This window comes from Lithobates pipiens, unplaced genomic scaffold, assembly GCF_037356315.1.
Source record: "Lithobates pipiens isolate NorthernLeopardFrog02 unplaced genomic scaffold, aLitPip1_a1.2 Scaffold_18, whole genome shotgun sequence".
NCBI lineage: Eukaryota > Metazoa > Chordata > Amphibia > Anura > Ranidae > Lithobates > Lithobates pipiens.
In genome coordinates, this window is record NW_027507758.1 from 14156000 (window position 1) to 14169308 (window position 13309).

A 13309-nucleotide genomic window follows, 5' to 3' on the forward strand; every position below is an offset into this window, starting at 1 on the left:
ACTGGACAATGAGGTCCCTGTCCTCCAATGTCCTCCACACTCACCACATCTCATCCAACAGAGCACCTTTGGGATGTGGTGGGAGATTGGCATCATGGATGTGAAGCCGACAAATCTGTAGCAACTACGTGATGCCATCATGTCACTATGGAGAAAAATCTTGGAGGAATGTTTCCAACACCTTGTTGAATTTATGTCATGAAGAATTAAGGCAATTCTTAAAAAAAAAAAAAAAAAAAAAGGGGGGGGAAAGTGGGTCCGACCCCGTACTAGCAAGGTGTACCAAATAAAGTGGCCAGCAAGTGTATATGGTCCTTGTGAAGACCCCCTAAATGGGATGGCTTTGTTTGACATTTAAAAAGACCAGTGTGGTTGAACTCACAGTGTATCAGAGAACTCACACTGCAAGCGCCCGTCTCCGTGCAGCAGCTGCCAACCCTTGTTCCGCTAATGCCAATGTGCATGCACGGAACCGTAGCCAGATCAAATGAGATCCAGCGTGGGCATGCACAATGGCACCTCCATGTGAACGGGCACCCGCTAGTGCCAACGCACTAATGCGGAATGCGCATTCGCATGTATGCTGCCGCGAATCCTGGCACATGGCACCTTATATAAACAGAGTATGCCTAGCATCAGTGCTGGATCGTCTTCAGCTTGTCCCTATGTTCCGTTCCTGTTGTTACTCTGCCTGATTGACCTTGTTCCTGAAAACCTGGCTATCTTCTGACCATTCTCTTGGATCTCCCCTGCCTGCTGAACCTGCCTCTACCTGCAACACTGACATTGCCTTGGACTTATGATTTCGGCTCTGCCTTCTGATTCTGTCCCCCCCCCCCCACCAGTCTGTTGCCAACCTCTGCCGGTTCCTGACTACGGTTTTGCCTTCTGATTCGGTACCCCGCTGCCAGCCTGTTGCCGACTCCTGCCTGTTCCTGATTCTGCAGTTGATCCTGATCTGGCTCCCGCTGAACAAGTCTGGTGATCAGTTTCCACATCTCCTCAGCAGAGGTTTCTTTATTTCCAAGCTCCAGCCTCCTGCCTGCCAGGCACCTGCACCCTTTCGTTTCCCTGGCACTCCCTTTACCCACCACCTCCAGGGGTGCTTGGACCAGAAACCGTACAAGAGGCCACCCTCATCATTTCGGGCTCCGTTGTAAGGTGCGTGACACAGCGGTTTTTGCCTCTCCCATATAAGCGGGGAAAGATTACATCAAAGAAGAAAATTTACTTATCTTCTATCAGATTTTTTTCATGCAAAGGAGGAGGTTGTACGTTATTTAGAGACTATGATGCCCCATACACACGGTCGGACATTCCTACCACAAAATGCGTCTGATTTTTTCCGACGGATTTTGGCCAAAACTTGTGTTGCATACACACGGTCACACTATGTTGGGAAAATCCGATCATTCTGAACGAGGTGACGTCAAACAGGTACGTCGGGACTATAAACGGGCCAGTAGCCAATAGCTTTCGTCTCTTCGTTAATTCTGGGCATGCGTGCCACTTTGTCCGTCGGAATTGTCTACACACGATCGGAATTTATGTGATCGGATTTTGTTGTCGAAATTTTTTTTTAGATCCAGCTCTCAAACGTTGTGCGTCTGAAAATCCGACGGAAAAAGTCAGATGGAGCCCACACACGGTCGGATTTTCCGACAACATAATAATACGATCTAGTGTATGGGACATTACAGTTTTCTTTATCCGAATCCCCCCCAAAAAGAAGGAAAATAAAAATGTCCAAAGCTGTCAAAATTCAATCTCATTTGTTTAATGTTTTTTTTTTTTGTTTCTTTCAGAAGGAAGGGGAGAAAGAATAAAGTTACAAGAAGTTTATTTTTTTATTTTTTACAATGTTAAACTAAAACAGTTCTAGGCTACATGTGTTAAGTATATCTAGAACACAAAAAATGGTTAAATAAGATTTTTTTTGTTTTTTTTTTCTTTTTAAAGATACAAGAAATTAAACTTTTTTTTTTTTTCTTCCTTACATTTAACAAACTTCACAGAACAGATACTGCAAAGGAACAACCCAATAAAATATCAGCATGTGGCAAACTGTCCGTCATCCACAATATTCGCGGTAGTGTTTGCTCTTCTTCAGCCACCTTTTTCTATTTAGCCTTGTGCCCAGAAATTGTAGAAATGAAGATGAGGCCTCTTATCTTCAATGTTAAAGGAAGTGGGGGGGGGGGGGGGGGGACTTCTGAGAGCTAGGTACATAAACCTAATGAGGGCATCTACTGGGATTTATCTACTGTTGGATGGTATCTGTGAAAAAAAAAAAAAATAGTGGTTTCGTGGCCTTTATTTTATTACATTTTTTTTATTCAAGACGGACAACCGCAGAAGATCTGTGGATCCTCAATAACTGTTGAGAGAAGGTCGTTTCCTGAAAGAAAACATGAAACTGAAAACTCTTTATTTGTGATAAAACAAAAATAAAGGTGGTGGTGGTGGGGGGGGGGGGGGGGGGTCACACGACCCTTTTTTTTTTTTTTATCATGCTATATGGATACAAATAATTGGTCACAGGTCAGAATTCTTCGGGATAAGCCATCAGCTCTTCTTAAAAAATAAAACTTTCCTAAAAACCACCTTACTCTCTCTCTCTTCCTTGAAACGACTGACAATAAATAATAATAATAATAAAAAAAAAAAAAAAAACACGACTGCAATTCCCTTGAGTGCGTAAGTGCAGACAGACGTGAAAAAAAAACAAAAAAAAAAAAACGGGTGTATGAATTTGACAAGTTAAAAAACAGTCATTAGCGATTTACTAGCAAAGGGTGGCTTTAAACACACATCAAAAACAAAAAAAACAACGGATTTTGTTTTTGTCAAAGTGCCGTCAATAATGAGGAACGGGATCACGAAAAAACAAAAAAACAAAAAAAACAACAACTTTGATGTGAAACAGTCTTAGATAATAGTGAGCTCGACTGAGCCTTTAAGACAGTAATATAGGAGAGAGATACTCGTAAAAAGGACCTCCTCTGAGGTTCTTTTATAAAAACGTATCGGTAAGTAAAGGCTCCTCCTCATTCTAACGATGGTCACCTTCACCCACCTAAAAAAAAAAAAAAGATTCTCTCTCTTGGGGATTGCATGGATTAACCAGTCAGCTCTCATTTACTACACACAATTTTTTATTTATTTTTTCTCCTGAGCCCATTACAGACCTCCCCTCCCCCAAGCTGCATAGAGTCATGGCCGACTAGCCCTTTTTTAAATTTTTTTTTTTGTTTCACAAGCTTAACGTTGGAGGCGAGGATTGTGAAAACTCTAAAAGGAGGGGGTTGGGATGTGGTTGTTCCTCAACAGTGTTACTGCATTTTGTTTGCTACAAATATGTCTGCCCTCCCTCCCTCCCACCCCTCTTGATATAGGTATATCTACAGAAAGTGAGTCTGTAGGCTTCAGCGTGGCTATTGTGCTGCTGCAAGTTAGCCTTATTTGTCCACAAAGACCATCACTTGGCAAATTGCAAACAAAAGCCAATCAGGTTAAGGCTACCAGGGAGGTTGGGGGCTTTTTTCGTAGCCAGCTCTTGCACTGCTAAACTCGCCTTCGTGGGTTGGGTGCGAGTGAGCGATATGGCACCAATTCATGTCCGACGAGAGGTTGATGAAAAAGACAGCGAATGCCAATGGTTTTTTTTTTTTTTTTTTTTTTTTTTTAATTTGGTGGTACTTAAATAACCTGATAACCTGACTGGGAGGTCGTCCCTGCCCAATCAAATCCCTGATGCTGTTAATAGTAACACTCAAAAACGTGCAATGCTATAAGGACAGAAGTGACCAACAGGATCTTCGCTATCACACAACGATGGACATAAAAACAAGAAATGTAGCGTTTAGTAATCCATGATCGTAATCTGTATCAAAACAAAAAGAGTGAAGGAGATGGACCAGCGATAGAACAGTCTGGAATATGACTTTTATGACTTTTTTTTTTAAAGTGTAACGGAAACATGAACACAGCGTTACCTATAACATTAAATAAGCTTCTGGTGGTTTCATAATGGCCGACGGCGGCTGCCTGGCCAACATTTATCCACTACCATTCTTTCAAATTCTTTCATAGTACCTGCACAGTTTTTGTTTAAAAAAAAAAAATAATAATAGGAAGGAACCTGACTGGCTGTAGTCTGTCACTTGCTCAGTAGTGAGAGCCTGCTTGACTTTGTCCTAAATAAGGCTAACATTAGTGAACTAAGAGAAACAGCATTTGGTTGGAGGTTGTGGCACTCAGGAACACCCTTCGCCGATGCGCTGGCAGGACCTGCCCACTTTGCGGTCTAGTTTCACCATCTTCATAATGGCCTCCTCGCGTCCGCGGCCCATGTGGTCGAATGTGCAGTCGTGCTGTTCCGGTAAGCGATGTAACATACAGAACACGTAACCTGCAGGAGGCAAATAAATAGTGTCAGAACACAGACCCGTGAAATTAAGCATACATACAATAAAGGAAGGTGTATGAGGGTTTGTGAAGACCACCTAAGCTCTGCCTGGACTTGTCTGTGCTCAACTTGGCTTGAATGCCTTCGTTCCCATTCTCAGGATTTATGGAGGACTATCCGTTTCCATAATGTATATGTGTGTGACAGTTTTGTAAAGTGCAGAGGGAAGTCCATGGGATGGTTTGTGAGGAACACCTAAGCTCTGCCTGGACTTGTCTGTGCTCAACTTGGCTTGAATGGCTTTTTTCCCCATTCTCAAGATTTATGGAGGACTATCAGTTGCCATAATGTATATCTGTGTGACGGTTTTGCCAAGTGCAGAGGGAAGCCCATGGGTTGGATGCATTTGCGAATGTGTTCCGCACAGGTTTAGGCCTCAGGAGTCCTGTCCTGTCCCGTGAAATTAAGCATACATACAATAAAGGAAGGTGTACAAGGGTTTCGTGAGGACCACCTAAGCTCTGCCTGGACTTGTCTATGCTCAACTTGGCTTGAATGCCTTCGTTCCCATTCTCCGGTTTTATGGAGGACTATCCGTTGCCATAATGTATATCTGTGTGACAGTTTTGTAAAGTGCAGAGGGAAGTCCATGGGATGGTTTGTGAGGACCACCTAAGCTCTGCCTGGACTTGTCTGTGCTCAACTTGGCTTGAATGGCTTTTTTCCCCATTCTCAGGATTTATGGAGGACTATCAGTTGCCATAATGTATATCTGTGTGACAGTTTTGCCAAGCGCAGAGAGAAGCCCATGTGTAGGATGCATTTCCTAATGTGTTCTTCACAGATTCGCTCAGGTTTAGACCTCAGGAATCCTGTCCTGTCCCGTGAAATTAAGCATACATACAATAAAGGAAGGTGTACAAGGGCTTGTGAGGACCACCTAAGCTCTGCCTGGACTTATCTGTGCTCAACTTGGCTTGAATGGCTTCGTTCCCATTCTCAGGATTTATGGAGGACTATCAGTTGCCATAATGTATATCTGTGTGACGGTTTTGCCAAGTGCAGAGGGAAGTCCATGGGTTGGATGCATTTGCTAATGTGTTCCTCACAGATTCGCACAGGTTTAGGCATCAGGAGTCCTGTCCTGTCCTGTGAAATTAAGCATACATACAATAAAGGAAGGTGTACAAGGGTTTCGTGAGGACCACCTAAGCTCTGCCTGGACTTGTCTATGCTCAACTTGGCTTGAATGGCTTCGTTCCCATTCTCAGGATTTATGGAGGACTAATCAGTTGCCATAATGTATATCTGTGTGATAGTTTTCCCAAGTGCAGAGGGAAGTCCATGGGATGGATGCATTTCCTAATGTGTTCCTCACAGATCTGCACAGGTTTAGACCTCAGGAGTCCTGTCCTGTCCCATGAAATTAAGCATACATACAAGAATGGAAGGTGTACAAGGGTTTCGTGAGGACCACCTAAGCTCTGCCTGGACTTGTCTATGCTCAACTTGGCTTGAATGGCTTTGTTCCCATTCTCAGGATTTATGGAGGACTAATCAGTTGCCATAATGTATATCTGTGTGATAGTTTTGCCAAGTGCAGAGGGAAGCCCATGCGTTGGATGCATTTCCTAATGTGTTCCTCACAGATTTGCACAGGTTTAGACCTCAGAAGTCCTGTCCAAAATAGTGTGAAGAAACCATAACAGAGGGTAGGACTGGCACAGCCAGAGGAAGATGGGCCCAGTACCTCCTCACAAACCTATGTACACTTAATAATGTAATCAGCATAGTGTAAATGGAAGAACCCACAGCAACCAAACACCAATCTTCTATTCTGGCCTGATGGTGATACACTATGTCATTGACATGTTGTTAAAGAGAATCTGTCCAGATGAAGATATATCACAAAAATAGGAAGGAGGGTGCTGGATAAGCATTGGGTTCCAGATATAATTGATTGTTCACAATATTTTTTAGAAAGTCAACAAGTTTTTGAGATTTCACAGTAACCCCCTTCATGAGGTCTCTAAATGTTGGACATCAGAAGGCCACATGTAGGAACGTGTTTACATGCCCTCCTTACATTTTGGCACAAGTGACCAGAAATACTGTCCAGTAGGCTTGATGAACCCTAAAAGTAGAGAGTCTGGGACACAGCCAGAGGCAGATGACCCCAGTGGCTCCTCACAAAAGCCCATGTACACCTAATAGTGTAATCAGCATAGTGTAAGTGGAAGAACCGAAAGAAACCAAACCCCAATCTATTATTCTGGTCTGATGGTGACTCTTTACACGCCATCAATGACATGTAACATACCACATATATATTAATGAGAGTGCTAGAAAAGTATTGGCTTCCAGATATAATTTATTATTCACACTATCCATCCACCTTTTGAGATTTCTGAGTAACCCCCTTCATCGGGTGACAGCTTAGCGTGGGATCGAGTTGCATCGGCTTTCAAAATAAGGTATGTATACTGATTTCTTCTTTACAGGGCTAGATAGGTTAGTGTAAGATCATGGATGTCTGTAGATGCAGGGATTTAGTGGAGTAGAAGTGGTGGACTTCTACTTTAAGGCTTTAAAAAACTCTGAAAGCAGAGGGTTGGGGGCATAGCCAGAGGCTGATGGGCCCAGTAACTCCTCACAAAATCCAAAGTACACCTAATAATCAAATCAGCATAATGCAAGTTAAAGAACGATCAGAATCTTCTATTTTGGTCTGATAGTAACACTTTACCATTAAGAACATGTCTATGATGGTGTGTAATCTGTCCAAATGGACATATATCACAAATCCAGTACGAAGAGTGCCAGAAAAGTACCGGGTTCTAGATAGAATTTATTTATTTATTTTTTTCCATAAAAAATTTATTGGGTTTCCAAAACAATACAGTAACAGGCAGTACTTGATGTACTAAAAAATGCGCAGTACATATTTTAACAACAGACGACAGAGAAAGCTCTGGTTCAAAAAGAAAACACAAGACATTCTTGCTCTTACATCTCCATCTGTACCATAAAACATCTCCCCCTGTATGGGAGAATATCGAGTGCCGAGACCCTTTGGAAAGTCAATGTCGTAATTATTGGGAGAGTATGCTTCCCAAAGATCAGAACTTATGTCTCGGGAGGGTTGTATTGGTTGTGAGTGTCGGTCTGTCCGTCGGAGATTATGTTGTGAGGCTATCTGCTTAGGGGAGGTAACGTCAGTTGGGAGCGAGATGCAGGGGGCAAGAGGTGTAGTTGTCAGGCCGGGAGATGTCAGTCGGCCTTCAGTGGGTCTGGGGTGTCTGTTTCTGAAGTTTACTTAACGAGGTGGGGGAATTATAGGAGTAGTAGGTGATGAGGGAAAGGGTAGGGAGGGGGGGGGGGGAACAGTGGGGTGGGGGGATGGTGGGGGCATAGGGTGGGAAGGATCTTCTCTCCGGGCTCCCCCATGCCACAGAGGCACAGGCATGAGAATGGTCTATGGTATTCCGCTCTTATCTTCTCGTTCTGAGTGAGTGTGAGCGGTAAAGTTCGAAACAAGGTCGCACATAGAGTCGAGCTGGAGCCTATGTGAAGGGTGTTTAGCCAATTGGGCTATCCGAGAGGGGTAGAGGCTTCCGTGATCTCTGAAACGTGTCCATCTATCCCAGGTCTGAGCGTATTTGTGTGGGGAGTCTTGAGCAATGTGGATGAGTTCCTCCATTTCCGCTATCCTCGCCACTCTATTTAGCCTAGATAGAATTTGTTATTCACAGAATCTGTTAAAAAGCCAACGGGTATCAAGACTTCTGAGTAACCCCGTTCATCGGGGCTTTAAATGTTGGACAATAGGTGGTCATGTGTAGAACAGGTTACTGAATGTCTTGGATGGAGGAGGGAGCCGAGCCGTGACGTCAATGTCCGCGGCTGAGGCTCCCGGCAGTGGGGAGAGCATACCTGTGAAAGACAGGTATGCTGCCCCCCCCCTCTCCTTCCCCGAAAAGGTGCCAAATGTGGCACCGGAGGGGAGGAGGAGTACAATGAGCGAAAGTTCCACTTTTGGATAGTGGTGTGGTTTACTACCGCTTTGAATGAAGAACATTTGACTTGGAGGGAAAATAGCTCAATAATGTTTGATTTTGAACCATTCACAACATGAACAAGACTGGTGGGAGATCTCTTAAACAGCAGATTAAAAGGATTTCCTTCTACCTTTTATTTCACATGTAAAACTTTATAATATTACCCCTCCCCCACCTAATCTGACTGTTACTGACGTCTTCTCATCTATCAGCCTTTGCCTGAAAGCTGAACTCCGGGATAAGCAAACATCGTCTAAATCCATTCATCCTGTGAATTCTTCTTGGACCTCGGTGTGATTTGTGTATACCTTCCAGATCTCTATAGTCATCCAGTGTGAGACTTCCTGTAATAAAGACCGCCCACTGCGACTCTCCCTCTTTGGCAGTGGGACTGGTCTTGTCTCCGCCTCCCTCCTGTAGAAGGTGGAGCCTTCTGGATTCCTCCCCACAACCTCTCTCTTCTGCACAAGGCTATATACAAGCACAGCGATGATGTCACCACTACATTTACAAGGTAATATCTAGGCCTGCAAAGGCGTTTGATGCAAATAAAGTGGATTTTTATTCTTTGCGTCTACTCAGTACCATTTATGTTTTAAGCTTCGCTTTAAATTAACAGTAGTGGTCACAATGCAATCAAACAAAAGTGCACTAATGCTACATAATAATGAATGTGACTTGGAAACAATATAGAAGTTGGCATGAATATGAATGGTTGCCAGCGGTTTAGACCTTAATGGCTGTGTGTTGAGTTATTTTGAGGGGACAGCAAATTGACACTGTTATACAAGCTGTACACTCACTACTTTACATTGTAGACAAGTGTCATTTCTTCAGTGTTGTCACATGAAAAGATTTACAAAAATATGGGGGGTGTACTTACTTTTGTTAGATACTGTATGTACAGACCCCTGATTCCGCACCTGTTTAGCCCCTATTGAATACCCCTTGATTTTGAGCCCATTTCACTCTCATTATAGACATCCTGATTTTTTTTTTGTCCAGATTGCCCTTATTGTAGAGCCCCCTCTTTTTATTTTTTTTTACTCTTGGGCCCTTTAATGCGGTGGAGGATTAAAGGCGTTCTCCTTGGTGGAGTGCCTAGAACGGAGGAGGGTTCCTTTTTAGAATCAATAAGTGGACATATAAGTGTTTTTTTATTGGATGTTATCGACTTGCCAAATAGCACATTGTAAAGAACATAACTTTGTATACAACATTCGTGGTCCCCACGAATAAGTCTTTTTACGACGAAACGTACGTCGGGAGGCAGATGTGCTGACGTCATCGCGACAAAGCGTAGGGGTGGATGGGCGATTGCATGCCGGCCGGCATTTTTTTATGGGCTTTTTTATTGCTTCGTATGTAAGTGCATTTCTTTATTTTTTATTAAATATTTTTTATACGGAATTATATGTTGAGTCTTCTTTCCATTTCTCCTTGATCCCGAGTATTGCCTTTCTGCTTCACCTGCTGAGGTTGACGTTCCCGGCCTGTCCTATTCAATAAGGGAGCCTACTGTGACCGTGGTCTGAGGAGGTGTTGCGGGGATTTATTATGGGCATGAAATGGCTTGCCTTTTGGTAAGCGCATATTTCGTGTGGTGGTGGTCACGATAATTGGTGTTTTTTGGCTGCACGGAAGATTGAATACTTTTTATTATTCATGAATTTTCACTGTATATCTATATAATTATTCATTCATTTTTCACTGGAGTATTTTCACTTCACCAAATTTTTTTTTATCACTTCATTTGGAATGTTTGGTTATTTAATTTATTATTTACACTTGGTATTGATTCATGATTCGCCCATATAAATTATGCAATGTTTGATTTATTAGAGGGGTTGATATTATTGTTTCTAATATTATTATGTTAATCAATTAATTAATTATTTCTAGTTTTTTTTTTTTTACTTAATCTATACACATCATTTAATTTATGTGCGCAGCTTTTTCCTTTTGTTATCTTATTGTATAGAACATGTTTGTATTTTTTTTGCATTGATATTCTACTTTGTATTTTCAGAAAGTGGCTTTTTGTCCCTGATGAAGAATTTATATGCGCCAATTCGAAACGCGTCGGACTGCTCAACTACCTATCACTTAGAACTATGTTAAATCTTTGTTGAAATTTGCTACTTTATAATGCCACACCTATGTGAAAGTGTATATATTCTATTCTATTTTTCATGATTTGGGTATTAACTTTATGATTACCATTTTTAGAATTTTTGTATCAATAAATAATTTAACTGCTTTATATATCATTTTCAATTTTTTGGTTTATTGCCTTACAAATCCCAATATTGGAGCTATTCTATTGTTATAGTGTAGACCCCCTGATCCTGCCCCCATCTGCAGACCCCCCCGATTCAGTGCCCATTCAACCTTCACAGTAGACCCCCTGACCCTGCCCCCATCTGCAGACCCCCTGATTCTGTGCCCATTCAACCTTCATAGACCCCCTGATTTTTGTACCAATTCTACTGCCATTGTAGACCCCCTGACCTTGCCCTCATCTGCAGACCCCGCCGATTCAATGCCCATTCAACCTTCATAGTAGACCCCCCTGACCCTGCCCCATCTGCAAAACCCCCCGATTCAGTGCCCATTCAACCTTCATAGTAGACCCCCTGACCCTGCCCCATCTGCAAAACCCCCCGATTCAGTGCCCATTCAACGTTCATAGTAGACCCCCTGACCCTGCCCCCATCTGCAGACCCCCCGACCCTGTCCCCATCTGCAGACTCCCCGATTCAGTGCTCATTCAACCTTCATAGTAGACCCCCTGACCCTGCCCCCATCTGCAGACCCCCTGATTCTGTGCCCATTCAACCTTCATAGTAGACCCCCTGATTTTTGTACAAATTCTACCACCATTGTAGACCCCCTGACCCTGTCCCCATCTGCAGACCCCCGATTCAGTGCCCATTCAACCTTCATAGTAGACCCCCTGACCCTGCCCCCATCTGCAGACCCCCCGACCCTGCCCCCATCTGCAGACCCCCCGATTCAGTGCCCATTCAACTTTCATAGTAGACCCCTTGACCCTGCCCCCATCTGCAGACCCCCTGATTCGGTGCCCATTCAACCTTCATAGTAGACCCCCTGATTTTTGTACCAATCCTACCGCCATTGTAGACCCCCTAACCCTGCCCACATCTGCAGACTCCCCGATTCAGTGCCCATTCAACCTTCATAGTAGACCCCCTGACCCTGCCCCCATCTGCAGACCCCCTGATTCTGTGCCCATTCAACCTTCATAGTAGACCCCCTGATTTTTGTACAAATTCTACCACCATTGTAGACCCCCTCTTTTTATTTTTTTTTACTCTTGGGCCCTTTAATGCGGTGGAGGATTAAAGGCGTTCTCCTTGGTGGAGTGCCTAGAACGGAGGAGGGTTCCTTTTTAGAATCAATAAGTGGACATATAAGTGTTTTTTTATTGGATGTTATCGACTTGCCAAATAGCACATTGTAAAGAACATAACTTTGTATACAACATTCGTGGTCCCCACGAATAAGTCTTTTTACGTCGAAACGTACGTCGGGAGGCAGATGTGCTGACGTCATCGCGACAAAGCGTAGGGGTGGATGGGCGATTGCATGCCGGCCGGCATTTTTTTATGGGCTTTTTTATTGCTTCGTATGTAAGTGCATTTCTTTATTTTTTATTAAATATTTTTTATACGGAATTATATGTTGAGTCTTCTTTCCATTTCTCCTTGATCCCGAGTATTGCCTTTCTGCTTCACCTGCTGAGGTTGACGTTCCCGGCCTGTCCTATTCAATAAGGGAGCCTACTGTGACCGTGGTCTGAGGAGGTGTTGCGGGGATTTATTATGGGCATGAAATGGCTTGCCTTTTGGTAAGCGCATATTTCGTGTGGTGGTGGTCACGATAATTGGTGTTTTTTGGCTGCACGGAAGATTGAATACTTTTTATTATTCATGAATTTTCACTGTATATCTATATAATTATTCATTCATTTTTCACTGGAGTATTTTCACTTCACCAAATTTTTTTTTATCACTTCATTTGGAATGTTTGGTTATTTAATTTATTATTTACACTTGGTATTGATTCATGATTCGCCCATATAAATTATGCAATGTTTGATTTATTAGAGGGGTTGATATTATTGTTTCTAATATTATTATGTTAATCAATTAATTAATTATTTCTAGTTTTTTTTTTTTTACTTAATCTATACACATCATTTAATTTATGTGCGCAGCTTTTTCCTTTTGTTATCTTATTGTATAGAACATGTTTGTATTTTTTTTGCATTGATATTCTACTTTGTATTTTCAGAAAGTGGCTTTTTGTCCCTGATGAAGAATTTATATGCGCCAATTCGAAACGCGTCGGACTGCTCAACTACCAATCACTTAGAACTATGTTAAATCTTTGTTGAAATTTGCTACTTTATAATGCCACACCTATGTGAAAGTGTATATATTCTATTCTATTTTTCATGATTTGGGTATTAACTTTATGATTACCATTTTTAGAATTTTTGTATCAATAAATAATTTAACTGCTTTATATATCATTTTCAATTTTTTGGTTTATTGCCTTACAAATCCCAATATTGGAGCTATTCTATTGTTATAGTGTAGACCCCCTGATCCTGCCCCCATCTGCAGACCCCCCCGATTCAGTGCCCATTCAACCTTCACAGTAGACCCCCTGACCCTGCCCCCATCTGCAGACCCCCTGATTCTGTGCCCATTCAACCTTCATAGACCCCCTGATTTTTGTACCAATTCTACCGCCATTGTAGACCCCCTGACCTTGCCCTCATCTGCAGACCCCGCCGATTCAATGCCCATTCAAC

General features: G+C 42.6%; 1 protein-coding gene across 1 annotated transcript in view; it reads right to left on the reverse strand.

The window, feature by feature from the left end:
- Positions 1-3925: 3925 nt before the first annotated feature.
- Positions 3926-13309, reverse strand: part of ZFAND3 (zinc finger AN1-type containing 3) — a 285201-nt gene continuing 275817 nt past the window's right edge. Inside the window, exon 6 of the mRNA XM_077485390.1 lies at positions 3926-4411. Coding sequence (XP_077341516.1) covers positions 4257-4411 — 155 coding nt within the window. The 3' untranslated portion in view covers positions 3926-4256. The remainder of the gene's footprint in view (positions 4412-13309) is intronic.